The 19267-nt window shown below is 39.4% G+C and overlaps 1 protein-coding gene across 1 annotated transcript in view; it reads left to right on the top strand.

The window, feature by feature from the left end:
- The window catches only part of LOC120919398 (hedgehog interacting protein), a 136608-nt gene that overhangs the window by 111492 nt on the left and 5849 nt on the right, over nucleotides 1-19267 (top strand). The window contains exons 10-11 of the mRNA XM_040331555.1: nucleotides 349-479; nucleotides 1352-1433. Of these exons, the coding sequence (XP_040187489.1) occupies nucleotides 349-479; nucleotides 1352-1433 (213 nt within the window). The remainder of the gene's footprint in view (nucleotides 1-348; nucleotides 480-1351; nucleotides 1434-19267) is intronic.

The following is a 19267-nucleotide window of genomic DNA, read 5'->3' on the forward strand; positions in this document are numbered from 1 at the left end:
TTGAACAAGCTGAGGTAAGAAGCTGATTGGCTACCATGCACAGCTTCACCAGATTTTGCGCTCTTCAGTTTTAGTAACTGGAGAATAGAGAACGTGATGAATGCACTGTTTGGAAAGCCTAAAAATTGCTACAACTAGAAGTATAACATAAACTATATTTAAATATAATATGTATTCAATGTATATAAATATGCATAAATAAATACAATATGTAGTCACATGTTCATATCCTATTAATTCAAGTATGAACAGGTTCATGTCATATTGCAAGAGTTCTCATCCATGTTATACAATGATATAAGGTCTTATAGTTGTTTAGGAATAAAACTAAGTAATGTATTATTTCAGAAACTTTGTAACACTCCTTCAAAACTCCGTCACTAAACAGTGGCAAGAGAAACCATTTTGTCTCGGCATCGGAGCATCTTGCAGAGGACCATTCACAGGTCATATACAGGGATTTGGAGAAGACGAATTAGGTAAATCAATGAAGAATGCTTAAAACAATGTATTTATTTTTTTATTTCGATTTGTATCATGCAGCTCTGTACATACACTTCCTTGTCTCCAGCTAAAAGATACAACTGAAGCCAAAGCTTTTACTTGTTATGTTGAATAGATTGTGAAAGTTATAAAACCCTTGTCAGGTGTCCACCACTGTTTATTTTGTGGCCAGATTCACCCTTTCTATTTGTCTTGCTCACCAGGACAAAGTAAAGGGAATCTCCCTAATAGGACACAAGCAGAGAAAAAACTAAAGCCTCGTACACACGGTCAGACTTTTTGCCAACAAACTTCGAAATGAGCAAGTTTTCCAAAAAATCCGACCTTGTGTACGCTCCATCAGACAAACTTTTTCGGTTTTCATCAGACAAAAGTTCGCTTTGCAAATGGACAAACTTTTCGGTAACAAAAGTTTGATGGTGCAAAGTCTGACCATGTGTACAGAAATCCATGGATGTGCCCGGCCAACTCCCTTCAAACAAAAATTCACGAAAAAGTTTGTTTGAAGTCTGACCGTGTGTACGAGGCTTTACATTGTGTTGCTTACAAGAGGGGGGGGGGCCAGGAGCAGCAAAGAGGGACCCGAGAAAAGGAGGATCTGGGCTGCTCTGTGCAAAACCACAGCAACAGAGCAGGTAAGTATAACAAGTTTGTTATTTTCTTTAAAAAAGGAAAAAAAAAGAAAAAGAGAGACTTTACAATCACTTTAAGAGCATTTTATGCTAAAGAGACCAGAACTGTGCCATGGCTTCTAACAAGCTTCACTAAATCTGACATCTGACAAATGTCTGTGGTATGTCATAAAAATTGTGTGTAATCCCTGTACTATATTGGTTTCTTCTAACAGGTGAAGTCTACATTCTGTCAAGCAGTAAAAGTATGACTCAGTCACATAGTGGAAAACTCTACAAGATTGTTGACCCTAAAAGGTACATCTTTATACTACTTGTAATGTATGTAATGTTTATTTTTGATTTGACTTTTCACATTGTTTGGATGAATGTGTACTACATTCTGGTTATTGTTGTGGGCTCTTCCTTTATAATCCATCAATACTTGATCAGCCTTCTCAAACTACAATTTCTGATATGAATTAGGGCTGCAAAGAGAGTGTATTGTTCATTCTGACCAGACTGTGATAGAAAGAAGAAAAATAAGTGCAAAATCTTTATGCAGCACGTTCAACCATGTTTAGAAGATGTATGCATATGACTCTCCATGTTCTTTTCTGACAGCAAAAAATGGAGAGCTGGTTCTCAAATTTTCAGACGGCACTAGTTCTTGTCGGAAATTCCGATCATCTGTATGCAATTTCAACACACATAAATCCTACGCATGCTCAGATTTATTGATCTTCATCTTTCTCGGCTCGCCGTAGTGTTGTACGTCACGGCGTTCTTGATGTCCGGAATTTCAGACATTTGTGTGACTGTGTGTATGCAACACAAGTTTGAGCCAAAATTTCATTTGGAAAAAATCCCTGGTTTTGTTGTCGGAAATTCCGATCGTGTGTACGCAGCATTACGATGGAAAAACAGTCCCAGAGGCACAACAGGAAATTAGAGGAAAATCTACAAAGTGAGGGGACAGTTATTTCTGAGTTTTTACCTTCATCTCATGTTCTGGTGACAGATGTAAAACGTTGGATTTCTCATTCATTTCTGTCTCTGTGACGGAAACAGATGAGGAAAAGTCTTGGCTAAAGATACACTTTATGTACACTTTAAAGAAAAACTGTGATGTCTATCAAAGTGCAACCAATTCCCAAATCAATGGAAAATTATTTATAATTGTTTGCTATGGGTTACAGTGGTATTCATATAAAAATATTTCTTGCACCTCCTCATTGATTAGCTTCATAAAAAGAAGAAAAAATAAACTACATCTAAGGGCGCTTTAAAAAATCTGATACTGCCAAACTTTACATATTTACTTTAATAGTCACAATTAAGGAGAAACTTTACTTTCAGACCTCTAGCTGGGTAGGCTTGATTTATTATGTGCGCTGTACCCCCTCCTCACCTGTCCACACTGGCTTTCATGTTTTCAAGCTGGGCAGATTAAAATAGGATTCATGCTACTCAGTTTGATTCCCTCAAAGAGAATACCAAAATACATTCTCTGGGTTGGGGTGTTGATCTGACTGTTTCTGATTCATCAGCAAAAAGACCAAAGTTGACTTTTGATAAAGAATTATATAAATAGACCATGTGTTTATAGTATGTAAATATAATATAAGTGGTCAGCACTTCCTGTTACAAAATAGCATTTTTTTTTATTTAATTATCTTTAACCACTTAAGCCCCGGACCATATTGCTGCCTAAAGACCCAAGGGGTTTTTACAGTTCGGGACTGTGTCGCTTAAACAGACAATTGCGCGGTCGTGCGACGTGGCTCCCAAACAAAATTGGCGTCCTTTTTTCCCCACAAATAGAGCTTTCTTTTGGTGGTATTTGATCACCTCTGCGGTTTTTATTTTTTGCGCTATAAACAAAAATAGAGCGACAATTTTGAAAAAAATGCAATATTTTTTACTTTTTGCTGTAATAAATATCCCCCAAAAACATATATAAAAACATTTTTTTTCCTCAGTTTAGGCCGATACGTATTCTTCTACCTATTTTTTGTAAAAAAAATCGCAATAAGCGTTTATCGATTGGTTTGCGCAAAATTTATAGCGTTTACAAAATAGGGGATAGTTTTATTGCATTTTTATTAATTTTTTTTTTTTTACTACTAATGGCAGCGATCAGCGATTTTTTTCGTGACTGCGACATTATGGCGGACACTTCGGACAATTTTGACACATTTTTGGGACCATTGTCATTTTCACAGCAAAAAATGCATTTAAATTGCATTCTTTATTGTGAAAATGACAGTTGCAGTTTGGGAGTTAACCACAGGGGGCGCTGTAGGAGTTAGGGTGCACCTAGTATGTGTTTACAACTGTTGGGGGGTGTGGCTGTAGGAATGACGTCATCGATCGTGTCTTCCCTATAAAGGGAATGACGCGATCGATGCGCCGACACAGTGAAGCACGGGGAAGCCGTGTTTACACACGGCTCTCCCCGTTCTTCAGCTCCGGGGAGCGATCGCGACAGCGCGGCTAAAAACAAATAGCCGCGCCGTCGTCCCGGATCGCTCCCCGAGCGGACCCGACCTCCGCATGTAGCGGGGGGGTCCCGATCGGACCCCCCACCCGCTAATAGGCGAGGACGTACCTGTACGCCCATGTGCCTGTACGTGCCATATTGTGGACGTATATGTACATGCGGGGGTCGGGAACTGGTTAAAAAAAGAAAAATATATTTCTGGTAAATAGTCATTCCATGTATTAAACATTACCGTTGTTGCTGCTGCTCTTTTTAAGTATTGTATATACATTAAAAGATCAGCACAAGTTATAGAGACTGTGGTGATTTTTGGCACTAGCCTTCAGCACCCTTTATCTTGATTTCGCCAGGAGTATACAGCTCAAGCCAAGCCTCACCAGCAAGGCTGTATGTTCGGGTAAGGGTCTGATATTGAATCGGGGGGTCCACCCTTTTGTTTTATTGAGTGGGGTACCCCCTTAAAACATAAAGCAAACCCTATCCAGGTTAGGCATAATGTACAGATTTTGGCGGGAACCCTATGACATAATTTTTTTCTGCATAGCATCTTTGGTTGTTGTGGTGGCTTCATAACAAACAATGGCCATGCAACCACTGACATCCTAGCAACCAATGATGTAATCAGTTCTAAGTGCGCAGGCAGCCCACCAACCAACACAGTGTTCTTGTTTGCTAGGAAGCTGACAGTGGCCACCTCTAGCAACCAACAAGGAGAGTGCACATCCCTAAGCAGAAAACTGTCACAGTGTTTGACTTCCTGCTGCAACTGGAGGTTTTTCTTCAGTGGGAAGGCAAACAGGATACAGTTTAGAACCCTCTGTCTCCAGGTATTCAAACGTCATCCCTATTGATGAGAATAAAAAACATTTAATGAGTAAAACATGTCAGTCCATACTTAGCAAAATATAAAGTATAGTAAAACAGAGAACATCCTTATAAAAACTTAAGACATCCTTTTGCCTTGCAGGATCTTTTGCTTAGTTGAATGGCAGGAATGCTGTGATATACAGAGCACCTTGTATGTGTATATAAATGTAGCTAAGCTCTCTCTGATTATAATGGCCAACAGACATGCAGGTCCCAAAATGGCTGTGTTTACAGCCAGAGTAAACGTTTAGAAATAGATGGACAGTGTAGCATTCTTCTAGATAAGAACGTAAACACAGAGAAATAACTCAAAATTAATTTGGAAACCAGGGCCAGAAAGCCCATAGTTGTGTTAACCTGTGAAATGATTGAAAAGAAGACAGGGAGTTAGATCCTTTGCCCTGCAGTGTGACTGATGCACACCATGACTTATAACTCTGACCTATAGCTCTATGGTGAACATGAATGCAGCATTTACTTTGCTGGTTGTCCTTAATGACATTCTCTGAAAGCAAATTCTGCAAATTCTGTCAACCATTGGGATCTGTTTTCAAAAAAACATCTTAATTGACCTTGACTTTGTTCTTACATTCAAGTAAACTAGTAGGGTGGTCCCAGAATGTCATACCTGAAAGGCCAGACCTCCCATTGCAGTGCTCCTACTTGGGCTGTTGTGTGTGTGGGCGAAAAGTTTTGTATTGAGTATCTGAGAGGACATGGAGGAGACAGACTGTAGGAATGCTAAACCCATTGACCCCATCGTGTCGATGGATAAATTGGATATTAGATTCATTTTGACACAGTAATGTGATTTTCATATAAGGTTTGGGAACAAAGAGCAAGCATTTTGTCTTCCATTTATCTTGGAAGGTTTATTCAAAGCACTTTATAACTAAAGACAAATTCAAGTGAAATTAAATACTGTGCCTTTTATTTTCACATCCAGTAATAATGACATAACCGAGATAAACACTGCCTCAATTTTATGGCCAAAATTTTGCACTAATAATATCTTGTCACTTGTTTGAGTCATAAATACATAATACCTCACCATAAGATTACAAAATGTACAGAGTTAGCATTAAAGAGATATACTGTACTATAAAATGTATGGTGCTAAACGTAATTGTGTCATTCATAGCAGCCAACAATATTATTACTTTTATTTTTAATTACGTTGCATAAACAGAATCATTATGCTTTGCATGGGCTTTCTGAATTAGCTTGAATGAATGATCAAAGCAGCAGTGTATCAAAACTTGTGACAGTGAAACAATTCAAAAGACTTCACCACTTTCACAAAGTTGAAGTTGCTTTCATGAGAACAGCTGCCTAAAGCATGGATGCCCAAGAGGGCAGAACATTCCACTGAAAGCACAGTTTAAAAGGTGTAATGTATTTGTCGTGTTTTAATGTTGTACAGCAGTTTTCAGTATAATGTCTTCAATGAAAGATGTGCGTAGCCTTGAGAACACCCACACTGACCGCAAAACACATTTCTATTCACAATGTAAAGCTTTTATTATGTGGTTATATATATGTTCCAGAAGCGTGTGATGTTTGGAGTAACAAGTGTGTTGTTTGGAAATATTCAGCGCACTAGCTCACCCCTCTTCTATAAACTAACACCCTGCTAAAACACAGTCATGCACTAAAATACTTCATCCAGTAATATGTTTTTTAACTATGGGCATTCTCAGCATTGTTCTAAATCAGAGTGCAGATGGACAATTTTTGCAACAGGTGGCTGATGCTTTTTTATGTGTGTGGTTATATATCTGAAGTATATAGTACATGCTAAAACATAGGTAAGGGGGTGATGCAAAGTATTTTTTGTGCACCAGCCCAATTTTTTAAATATCATTTATTTTTCTCTGATTGGGTGTTAATCCTAAACGGTATCCTGGACCAGTATAAAAATGTTAAGATAAAAAAATACTTCTGTGCAGTATCACAGAGCAAACAGATTCCAAGTCTTAAACCTCGTACACACGATCGGATTTGCATTGGACAAATCGCAGGACTTTTGTCCGAAGGGCGTTAGTCGTGAACTTGTATTGCATAAAAATGGCAAAGAATTGTCGGCCAACAAACACAAAACAACATGTTTTTTCAGCTCTTTAGCGCCACCCTTTGGGCAACTTCTGCTAATGTTGTGTTATGGTTAGCATTGCTTCTGAGCATGCGTGTTTGTACTCTGGAGTTTTGTCCAATCAGATAATCTGACAACACACATTTGTTGTCGGAAAATGTTAAAGGGGCTGTAAAGGTTTGTTTTTTATTTTCTAAATAGGTTACTTTAAGCTAGTGCATTGTTGGTTCACTTACCTTTTCCCTTCTAAATGTTTATTTTTCTTTGTTTTCTTTGTCTGAATTTCTCACTTCCTGCTCCTCCTCAGTAAGGTGTTCAGTAAGCTATTTTAAATGACTTTCCACCACTCGGATGATGGTGGAAAGCTTACTGAGGAGAAACAAGAAGTGAGAAATTCAAACAAAGAAAAAAAACATTTAGAAGGGAAATCGAAGGAAAAGGTAAGTGAACCAACAATGCACTAGCTTAAAGGAACATGTTTAGAAAATAAAAAACAAACCTTTACAACCCCTTTAAAGCATGCTATCTAACATTTGTTGGCGGAAAATCTGACAACAATTGTCCGATAGAGCATACAAACGGTTGGTTTGTGAAAACACAAAAATGAATCAAATAATGACATCAAACTTAGGTGAAAAACCTATATAAAGAAATCACACCAAATATGTAAATAAGCGTCCATAAGAGCCCATTCACAAGGGCTAAAAAAATAGAAAAATATATGTGAAACAAGAAAGTCCAAAGGAAACAAATCATCCACGATTCACTTGCTTCAGCAGTTTCCCTACAGTCACAATTCGTAGTGCTTCCACCACCAGGTGACACCAAGTATTAAAGCCTCTTACCGGATCCCGTGGACCATCATATAGTATGGTCAAATGTGCGTTACATCTCCTTATATAGGGTACCTACAAAGCGCCAAATGTGATACAGTCAGGGTTGGTTCATCAGTAGGATGAAAAATAAAAAGCATATACGCCCATAGTGTAAAAAACATTTATTCAAAAAATAACAAGTGAAACTTGCAAAGGGAATCACACCAAGCAAATCTTTGGGCAATAGATGTAAAAAACTTGCATTTAGCAATAAAAACAGATACAATTGCTCTCCCAAAAAGCAGCAGGCTGGGTGGCTGCACCAGGATCTCCCACTGGTCAGCAAGCTCTCTGTAAAGGTTTTTGTACCTTAATGTATGCTATGCATTAATAAAGGTAAAAAAACTTTCACTGCCTGTTCCCTCCACCCTCCTTCCCTAAATACTTACAACGACCCAGTGTTGTGCCTGGCTGTAGTTCTTTACTCCCCTCTCCCTGCTCTCACAGGCTGCATTAATATCAGCAGGAGTCATTGTCTCCTGCTGCTGTCAATCAAATCATGTGAGGAGGGTGCGGGGGTGTGACAAAGCCGCACTGTATGTGCCTGTAGATCAGTGGTTCTCAACCTGGGGGTCGGGACCCCCTCGGGGGTCGAATGATGATTTGCCAGGGGTCACCAAATCCTGGGCTGTTCCTGAAGCCCGCAGCGCTCTCCTGGCCTTTTTGCGACCGCTCAGCAGGGCTGTCCCTTGAGCCTGTGGCCGCCCAGCTGGGCTGTTCCTGGAGCCCCGCAGCCGCCCACTCAGCCTTTTTGCAGCCGCCCATTCAGTTCATGGCATGGCTGTGACTAGAGGTCAGCTGACTGGTGAGGAATGTGAAGTGGGAGGGGCTGGAGGAGACCCTATCTCCTGATTTCGGGCATAGGTGACACAACAAAGTCAGAGACGCAGAGAGTAAAATTACCTGTGATTAGAGTTGCCATTAAAAGTCCCCACTACAGTTCTGATGCCGCGTACACACCATCACTTTATGTGATGAAAAAAAATGACGTTTTTAAAAACGTCACTTTAATTGACCGTGTGTGGGGGAAAACGTCGTTTTATGTCTTCTAAAAAACGACCAAAAAAAATTGAAGCATGTTTCAGTTTTATGTGTCGTTTTTCAAAACGTCAACTTTTACTTCACAGAAATTGACCGTGTGTAGTAAAAAATGTCGTTTAAAACGACGTTTTTTCACCCGCGCATGCCCAGAAGCTACTTAGGAAGCGAGCTTCAATGGAAAAAGTGGTGAGAACGTAACCTCGCTTTGCTAGAACATTGTGAGAAAAACGATGGTGTGTAGGCAACTTCGTCTTTGAAAATTGAAGTTTCAAAAACGTCATTTTTTACTTCACAGAAAATTTCGGGTTTTTTCATCACATAAAGTGATGGTGTGTACGCGGCATGAGATCAGCAGATGATCTTCATCAAGAACACCTAAGTTGGCCGATCAGAACTCCCCCCAGCACACCATTCCATAGCTTAGGGGCGCAAATTACTTTTCTTACCTTGGGTGCTGACAACCCATGCTACAAAAATAATTTTACTGTTGGGGGTCCCCACAACTTGGGAAATGTTATTAAGGGGTCACGGCACTAATAAGGTTGAGAACCACTGCTGTAGATGCACACAGTGTGGTTCAGGAGCTCGCCCTCACGTGTGCCCCATAGCACTTGCTATGGAAGGGCACACGTAGGGAATGAGGGGAAGAGCTCAGAAGAGGAGGTAAGAGGCTGCTGCAAGCAAATAAAGAACAGAATATATTTCTGCTGTTCAAAGTAGAAAAGCTTGTGTTAATTTTAAGTAGAAAAATAAAGAGAAAAAATAAAAAAAATATTAGATTTTTATTGACAATTAAATATTGGCCTGACCTACAATTATAAATATGAGGTCATAAATAGGAATCTTGCCAGTTTGTTTTGTGGTTTTCATTAGCCAGAAATGTTGTATCTTTTAAGAAAATCTACTCATTGTAGAAAGTCCAGCAGGCTGGTTCTCCCCAGTGGTACAGGAAGAGTTTAATGCAAGTGGTCCTTTTAGTTGATAAACTCCTACAGGGCCTGTTGACCCAGCTGCTAAGTGCTTATGCAGCAGGTGTTGTTTTTGCGACCACCCTGCTAGTATTGCTGTTTAGCAGTTGCACTAACCTCTGAGCTATTAATCCCTTTTCTGGGCAGGCTGGCAACGTACGGGTTAATTTTCATTCTGAGTGCACAAGGCCTTTCAAACATGAGACGAGGTCGGGAGCAAATGTGCCATACTTTAATTCATTTGATACGCAGTTATTTAGAAACACGAAAATGAAAAGAATGACATTTCTTCATGCCAGGCAATCTATATATAGGACTGTATATAGGTTGAAGAGCATTTTACATCAATTATCTCATGCATACCCACATTCAAAACTAGGGTGGTTTCCAGTATTTGCTCAAAAGTTTTTAAATTATATAAAGTATACTGTATTATATGTCACAAGCTCAGCTTTCGTTGTGCCAGCATCCAACTACCATTATCTCAATATGGAGAAATACAAGAAGCCAGATAGGTGACAGGCTAAAAATTCAGATACTATAATATATTATTATTATACAGGATTTATATAGCGCCTAACAAAAAGAAGGGAGACATTACAATTAGGCCCCATACACACGAGAGGATTTATCCGCAGATACGGTCCAGCGGACCGTATCCGCGGATAAATCCTCTCGAGGATTTCAGAAGATTTCTATGCGATGGCGTGTACACACCATCGCATTGAAATCCGCGCTGAAATCCTCTGGCGATGACGTGTCGCGCCGTCACCGCTATTATGACGCGGCGACGGGCGCGACGCTGTCATATAAGGAATTCCACGCATGCGTCAAATCATTACGACGCGTGCGGGGAATCCCTTTGGACGGATGGATCCGGTGAGTCTGTACAGACGAGCGGATCCATCCGTTGGAATGGATTCCAGCAGATGGATTTGTTGAGCATGTCAGCAAATATCCATCTGCTGGAAATCCATCCCAGGGGAGATTTATCCGCGGATAAATATCCGACGGAGTGTACACAACATAGAATCTATCCGCAGAAACCCATTTGATGGGATTTATCTGCGGATAGATTCTATGGTGTGTATGGGGCCTAAGATTACCATTTGGTACAAGAGGAATCAGAGGGCCCTGCTCATTAGAGCTTACAATCTAGTACTTCAATATATGCTTTTAAAATACTTCACCTTCAGATCATTTTATTATACCATTCTTCATTTTAATGTTAGATGCTCTATGTTGTTTTGGTCTTAAAAACTTGTAAAGTTTATTTTCCGGCAAACAATTTATACGTTTCTAAGCAGTAATATTACATTTGCAAACAGTTTATGAGCTTTTAAATGCTGGAGCTGGAGGGTCTGTACTTAGAGGTCAAGGCGAAGCAGTTTTCGGTAACAGGTGAATAAAAATAAAAATGAACATAAAAGCTTGTGTGAACAATAATGTCTTCTCATAGCAATCCCTCACTTTTCTTTTGGCTAAACTCATAGCAAGTACTATGATATAAACATCTGTAACAGTTGATTAGCAATACCTCCTCTTCTGGATTCCTCCCATAAACCTCATCACAAAATCAGTTACATAGGTAATAGTGCATTATGATAAAAGAAGTTTCTGCAATTTGATTTGTTGGGGCAGCTTTTATACAGCTTTTTTAGTAATCTATATATGCAGAACAGACATTGGGCCAGATCCAGAGAGAGAGTACGCCGGCGTATCTACTGATACGCCGGCGTACTTTCAAATTACCCACGTTGTATCTTTAGTTTGAATCCTCAAACCAAGATACGGCATTTGGGTTCGATCCGACAGGCGTACGGCTTCGTACGCCTTCGGATCGTAGATGCAATACTTCGGCGTCCGCTGGGTGGAGTTTGCGTCGTTTTCCGCGTCGGGTATGCAAATGAGCTTTTTCCGACGATCCACGAACATACGCACGGCCGTCGCATTCTCTTACGTCGTCTCTAGTCGGCTTTTTCCGGCGTATAGTTAAAGCTGGTATTTTGCTGCGTATAGATAGACTTGCCATGTTAAGTATGGCCGTCGTTCCCGCGTCAAAATTTGAATTTTTTTTTTTGCGTAAGTCGTCCGTGAATAGGGATGGACGTAACTCACGTCTAAGTTAAAAAAATGACGTCGTTGCGACGTCATTTCGCGCAAAGCACGGCGGGAAATTTCGAAACGGAGCATGCGCAGTTCAATCGGCGCAGGGACGCGCTTCATTTAAATGAATCACGCCCCCTAATCGCCGATTTGAATTCTGCCGCCAGAAATACACTACGCCGCCGTAACTTTCGTTGCGCAATCTTTCAGGATTCGAACTAAAGCCGGAAAAGTTACGGCGGCGTAGCGTATCTCTGATACGCTGTGCCTATCCATTTCTATGTGGATCTGGCCCATTGTACCTAGGCATAGGCTTAAAAAAAAAATAAAGATTCTATGGCCTCGTACACATGACCATTTTCCTCGACAGAATCCATCAAGAAACATGGTGGCAGAGCTTTTTTGCCGAGGAAAACGGTCGCGTGTATGTTTTTCGAAACTGTCGAGGAACTCGACGAGAAAAAAAGAGAACAAATTCTCTTTTTCCTCAACGGGAGTCTCAATTTCCTCGTCGGGCTGGTTTTTGACGAGAAACAGGTTCGTGTGTATGCTAAGAAACCTGTGCATGCTCAGAATAAAGTATGAGACGGGAGCGCACCTTCGGTAAAAGTAGCGTTTGTAATAGAGATAGCACATTTGTCACACTGTGTTAGTCTGAAAAGTGTAAATTGTCTCTTACCAAACTTTTACTTAACACGCAGTAACATGAGATTAGCAAAAGCAGCCCCAAGGGTTGTGCCAGTGGAATCGAATTTCCCCTGCTGTTGTATGTGTTGTACGTCACCGCGTTTGAGAACGAGGAGATTTGGTCTTGACAGTGTGTACGCAAAGCAAGCTTGTCAAGTTTCTCCACAAGCCTGACAAGGAACTCGTCGAGGAAAACGATGTTTCATTTACGACAAGTTCCTCGGTCGTGTGTACGAGGCCTCTCTCTCTTTGACTTAGTGCATCCTCACTTACTGTGAGTGGGGAGAGTTTCTAAGAACCCATCTATAGCTCTAAAGGTGGTTGATTTAAAGTTGAAATCTACCTAAAGCTTTTTTAGACTTAGGATAGAGTTAGAAGGGTTAAAACGGTGGTGGCCAACCTGAAAATTACAGAGGATCTCATTGCCCACAGTGCACAGTAAAGAGAACATGGGAGTAAACTAGGCCACATCATTTCTATTAGTGGCAGTAATAGTGACTCCCAGCACTGGTGTCCACAATAATAACCCATGCATGTGTCAGTCACTGTATTTTTAACCCCCAGCATTTGGGCTAGGTATTGCAATAATAACCCCCATCATTGATGCAAAGGATCACATTAAAACCCCCAGCACTGGTGACAGTAAAAAGCTCTACATGGGTGGTCAGTGTCAGTGCTATTTAACCTCCTTCATTTAAAGGTGTTATTTAAAAAAAATGCATTGGTAATCAGTGGCATGGTTATTTTAACACCCTCCCCAAGTTGGTTGTCAGTGGCATTGTTAACCCTTTCCATAACAGTGCCCTCACCCCACACTCACACAACACACATACATGCAGACATTGGTGGTCAGGGGCAGTGTTAGTTACTCTGCTGCATGTTTCCTTCTTTTTCTCTTCCCGATAATCAAAATTATCAGTCTTAATTATTTTATGTGGGATACCTAGGAATATATGTCTTTGCCTGTGCCTGACTCTTCAGTCATGACACTGAACTCGGACAAAATACACAAAGCTAAATAGGATAATAAAAGATATGAGTAAAATAAAATCTTCATAAGTGAGTCTGTCAAGATTTATTAACTAAACAATTAAAATACAAGCCTGTCTGTGATTGGTTCTCTCTTAGGCAGGCCCCTCCCCTACATTACAGTCTTCAGGTCTAGTGATTGGTTGCTCAGTCACTCAGAGAGAGGATGCTTATTCCTGTATTCAGAAGTGGGATAGCAGATCATGGTTGCTGATGCAATAGAGTTTGATTGGAAGTCTCAATCCAATTCACAAGCAATGTTATGGTAACATGAACAGAATTAATTATTTTTAGAAACAACAAAGGTATTCACTTCATACTGGAGGTTACAAGCAGAGTACGTGGAAATACATCCATATTGTTGCCAACTAGGGCTAGAATGAAGATTTCAGGCTTACCATTAAGTGGAAAGCACCTTTATCATGAGCTTTTAGGCGAATAACAGGTCCACTTTCATATGCTTTCCGATATGCACAGAATCAGATATTATGGTCAAAACATATACACTAGTAAGTTTGTATTAGGCATAGAAACATTTTACGTGATGGTGTATTGGTTGTTACTTTAGGAGTTTTATGATGTGATACAATTTTCTTAACAAATACAAAATCTGGTAATTGTAAAGGTATTAAAGGAGTCATGTTTATGGAAAATCTATTGCTATATATTTAATTTCTAACTGATCTGGATCACAGGTGCAATTATTTATAGGCCCTATTAAAATATGTGAATGCATGCAAGGCAACATATATATTGAAATAGCTATAAAACACGCTCACTTATAAAGTAAGCTTCAACTTCAATATGCTCGTTCTATAACAGTGTGTTTATTTTGGCAGATTTAGCTTTCAGGTTATAGAAATGTTTTCTTTAGGCCTCTTTACTCCTTCTAGAAGACATTTTGTTAAACCAAAAATATATGTACAGCTTCATACTCTGGATAGAGATGTATACAGAGTAATTAAAGAATGTAATGCCCACTGTAAATACTTTGACATAGTAATGTTGTGCCACACATAAGTAATATTAACTATAAGCTAATACTTAGCAGTACAAAACTAAATCTTTAAACATTCACCATATCCAATTTAGCAAGCAATGTTACTTAGTTAAATGATTTGTTATAAACAATTAACATAATATTAGCAGAGTTACTTAAAAATGTAAATTGCATTTATGTATAGTAAAAATGCTTTTAAAATATAGTGTCAGGTTTTGATTTTTACAGTTTTTGAAATAAATACTTTACAACTAGGAGGCACTGCAGATAAGGTGGAACTAAAGCCCAACATTTTGGAAACTATCAGGTTTTATAAAAACTGTCTCTGTCCCCACTTTCCTTCACTTCATGGTATCTTTTGTGACAAAAGAGGAACGGAAACAAAATCTTTGCAGTGTGAAGGAAGATACCACCATTTACAGTTGTCACCAGGATAGATTTACCCTCTATTCTGACTATGGTGATAATTCCCAACAGTGCAATTCCCCATACTTACTGTTTCAGTCTCCAAGGCCCAGTGGTAAATGTCACCAAGACTTTTGTATTGGTTTGTATTCTGGAGCAACTGCACTTTTTGCCTTTAGTAAATCAACCCCTATATGTATTCAGCCTTGGTGTCATTTGTGTATTTCTGAGATCTTGCGTGAAATTACATTTGCTTGTTGCAGGAGTTTCCTGTAATAAAGAATAGTCACAGCTGTTCTCCTTTGTGTAGGACGATTGGTCCCCCCCCCCAACTCAAAGGTTTCTCATTACTTCCCAACGATGTACCACAAAGCCACAAGTACCTGACAGGGGTTCTACCCCTTCCCTTTAGTATAGTGCCACAGGAGGGAGTGTGAATAACACAGTGTCAAAAAAGGAAGGAACAACATCCTACAAACTGCTACACTGCTGAAAATATAAAAACTTAATCTCAAAAATGAAAAAAAAAACTAACCCATAAACGCATTTAAAAAACAAACACCCATTAATCTCTATTAATTATCTATCTCTATATCATAGAGCTGATATGTGAATTATATCATAGAATCAAAGCATATATAAATTAATAAACCATGGCAGCTGAGAATAAAGAAGAGCATAATACAATCAAGCAGCCAAGAAATAGTGAATGCTGTAACTGTAGTGAGTCTTGGCATCTTGCTTCTTGCATTTTGTTTCAGCACCACTTTGTCAAAAGCTCTGTATCATCTTAGACAATGATAAATATTATGTCACCAGTACTCAGAGCACTTTAGCATCTATATCCTATTTTGCAATAGAAAGCTATCATTTGTACCTGTTTTGCTTGCGTTTATCATGTACGGTTACTTTGCGGAAATTCAGGCCACTGCAGAGTATAAATGTGCTTTTACTATACAAAAATTACAAAACTATTACAATATTAGGAATACAAATCAAGACTGACCGTAATATCAAGCAAGTTGCCAGGCAAATAAGCAGAAACCATGGTCTCTAACAGTGGAAATACGCTTAAAAGTTACTTAACTCCGGTTACTGTATGTTCGTGATCTCCGTTGACAACAAAGAGTCAGGCTTCTTAAGCAGCTGCTGGAAATCGGGCGAAAAACATCTTTAGGTATGTTCTGTCTGGTTACAGACTGTCCTTGGTGATTAAGGCATGATACGTCCTCAGTAGCAATAGGAGGAAGGAGATGGACAGCCGCACTCCGAAATAACTTTTCAAAAAAGTTGTCTTTTATTTTCAAGCAGGAACATGCATAATCACCACAACCATAAACCAGGACAGCCGACTAGTTTCGCACTCTTGCTAGTGCTTAAGCCATGATTAAGCACTAGCAAGAGTGCGAAACTAGTCGGCTGTCCTGGTTTATGGTTGTGGTGATTATGCATGTTCCTGCTTGAAAATAAAAGACAACTTTTTTGAAAAGTTATTTCGGAGTGCGGCTGTCCATCTCCTTCCTCCTATTGATACTGCTACGTGCATTGCCAGCACCTTGGTAATCCGACCGTCCCTGATTGTCTATAGGGCTCCCCTGGAGCGGTGAAAATCTTCTTATGATACGTCCTCGTTGTCAACGGAGACACACAGTAACCAGAGTTAAGTAACTTTTAAGTTTATTTTTCCTGTTACAGACCATAGTTTCTGCTTATTCGCTAGCGTGATAAATCTGTCAGTCTTGATTTGTATTCCTAATATTGTACTAGTTTTGTATGTACAGCATTTTTGTATAGTAAAAGCACATTTATACACTGCAGAGGTCTGAGCTGACATAAAAAAAACATCTGCTTTCTGCATCCACACCATGCAATAGTCTACCGATTTCATGGATTCAAAAAATGTATTAGCATTATACAATCACAGATCATACAATGACAATTCAGGCATAGCTTTACACAAAACATAACTCAACACTCACATATCAACAATTAAAAATATGACCTAAATATATATATAAAAAAACTAACACACACTTGAAAATAAACAGAGTCATCTTCCCCTATTTAATTTACTGAATTGAAAATCCACACTGCCCAAGGAAAAAAGGTATTTTTTTAATTCTTTGTATGAGCCCTAATGCTACTATAACACTTACCTAACAATAGCATCACAGAAAAATCAAAAAATGATGATGACATTGTAGAACATGGGTTGAATCTGGAGAACAATATTTTTATATATTGTAGTTTACCATCCCCTTAGAAGTGGTGGCTGTGTTTTCTTTTTTCGGCTGGCTTTACAGTATTTGAGGCACGACTCGCAGCAGGGGGTCCGGTGCGTCCCCCTTCACCGTTTCAGGTCCGAATTGAATTCGGACCGAAACAGAGCCAAAGAGGCACAGGAACCTTCTGCAGTGCACTCAGTGGCCGCCCCGCAGATGTGTGAACCGGCTCTATTGAGAGCCGGTCAAACTCTCCTGTCATGCAAATTCGATGTGGGGAAATCCCACATCCAATTCACGTAAGTGTGAACACAGCCTCTGTCTTTTTTCCCTCTGTATTCACCTGGTGATCTAGCCAGAAACACACCTCACACTCTGGATGTAGGAGCACAGGGGCACCTTTGGACAGCAGCATTGTCAGTCTGTGGGGAGGGGAGTTTTAAATGTACTATCAGATTTAGATACACTAATAAATTGAAACCAAACTTCTGCTCACACTGCAGTTACACAAGCAGTTACAGCAACAGTTTTTTTCTGTTGGGATAAAGGTTTTACATGAATAAATAAAAACTGATCACTCTACGCACCCCTGTCAGTGGTAGTTTGTCCAAGCACTCTAACTGATACATTTGCAAGAGAGCTTGTTCTGTTGAAAAACTTAAAGACTTATTGGCTGGATCCCCAGATTACAATAATGCCGTGTACACACGATCGTTTTTTTCCTATGAAAAAAGTCAGATAGACTTTTTTCATAGGAAAAAACGTTCCGGTGTGGGCCCCATCTGACTTTTTTCCATCGGTGTAAAAAAATAGAACATGTTTTAAATTTTTCCGATGAAAAAAAACGATAGGAAATTCCCATCATCTGTGTGGAACTCCATCGGAGAAAAATCCACGCATGCTCAGAATCAAGTCGACGCATGCTCGGAAGCATTGAACTTAATTTTTCTCGACTCGTTGTAGTGTTTTACGTCACCGCGTTTTGGACGGTCGGAATTTAGTCTGATAGTGTGTAGGCAAGACTGATGAAAGTCAGCTTCATCGCAATTCCGACAAAAAATTCCATCGGATTTTATTCCATCGGAAATACGATCCTGTGTACGCGGCATAAAAGAAAGAAAGCCTAAAAACGAAAGTTAATGCAGCCAAAACATCTAAGAATTGTTAAGCTGAAATACACAATGTAATTGTTTGCTTTTGGGGTTTATTGCTACTTTAAATAAGATCCGAATAGCCCTAGTTACTTATTTTGTTCCCCTTAAGATGTGTGGTTAGCTTTTTATCAACCTCCTTTTCGTCCTATGTTATTATTTCATATCTTCTAAGTCCTCATCTTTTTTACCTCAAAATATGACATGTTAAAGAGGAACTTTATCCATGTGACGTACCCCCCCCCCCCCCCAAAAAAAACAAAATCCCCAATTGCTACTTACCCTTTAATGCTCTTTTATTTTAGGAAAAACATGCTCACCAGCCCAGTGAATCCCATGTTGTCCTCTTCTTCCACACTGCACATTCTGCCCCAAGCCACCATATTTCTTTCTTTCTAATCAAGAGCTGACTGTCTCTTCAGATTTCTTGCACCTGGCATGATGGTGAACTGGCTACGGGTTCACCCTTCTTCTCTACAGTTTATAAGCCTGCAGCCTCCTGGGATATGTAATGTTGGTATCCCAGGAGGCTGCAGCAAGAGAATCCATGTCACTTTTGCCTAGGGGTAAATTGAGGCAATGGGCAGGTCAGCAATGAAAAAAAAGGTGGTTGGTTAGACTGCTGCAAAGTTTAATTTAAAATTGAAGGTCCGCTTTAATGAAGTTGCAATGTTTACGTACATTTAAGTGTTGCAGTGAGTTTTTACACAGGACAGATAAAACATTTTAGCATTAATCATTTCTGTATTTCTGCAGTTGTTTTGTAACATATTTATTAAAAAATTAAATTCAGCGTACTATTTTCCATATAATATAGAGGCCCATCTCCTATTCCACATATGTGTATGGTAGGTGTACTGTGTGATATACCTTTCTCAATTCTAGAACACAGCCTGCACTTGTACACAAGCATTTATGGTGTCGATTTATTGGCACTTTTCAGTGCTTTACTGTCACTGGATTTATTATGTGTTTTAATTGCTTGCACCTGGGAGCAAATAGAGGTTTTCTGCTTGCTAGGATGTTGTACTAATGAGCGTTTGGCTATGCCTGAAATCTGAAGAAGGACATTTTCAGTCCTTGTGGCAAACTTTATATTTCTACTGAAATATGCTGTACTAATAGTTAACTATGAACAAAATTAAATTGTTATTTTAAAATCGTTCTCCATTTTCTACATATCTTCCTAATTATTTGTAAGCTATA

Source organism: Rana temporaria, chromosome 1 (assembly GCF_905171775.1).
Source record: "Rana temporaria chromosome 1, aRanTem1.1, whole genome shotgun sequence".
NCBI lineage: Eukaryota > Metazoa > Chordata > Amphibia > Anura > Ranidae > Rana > Rana temporaria.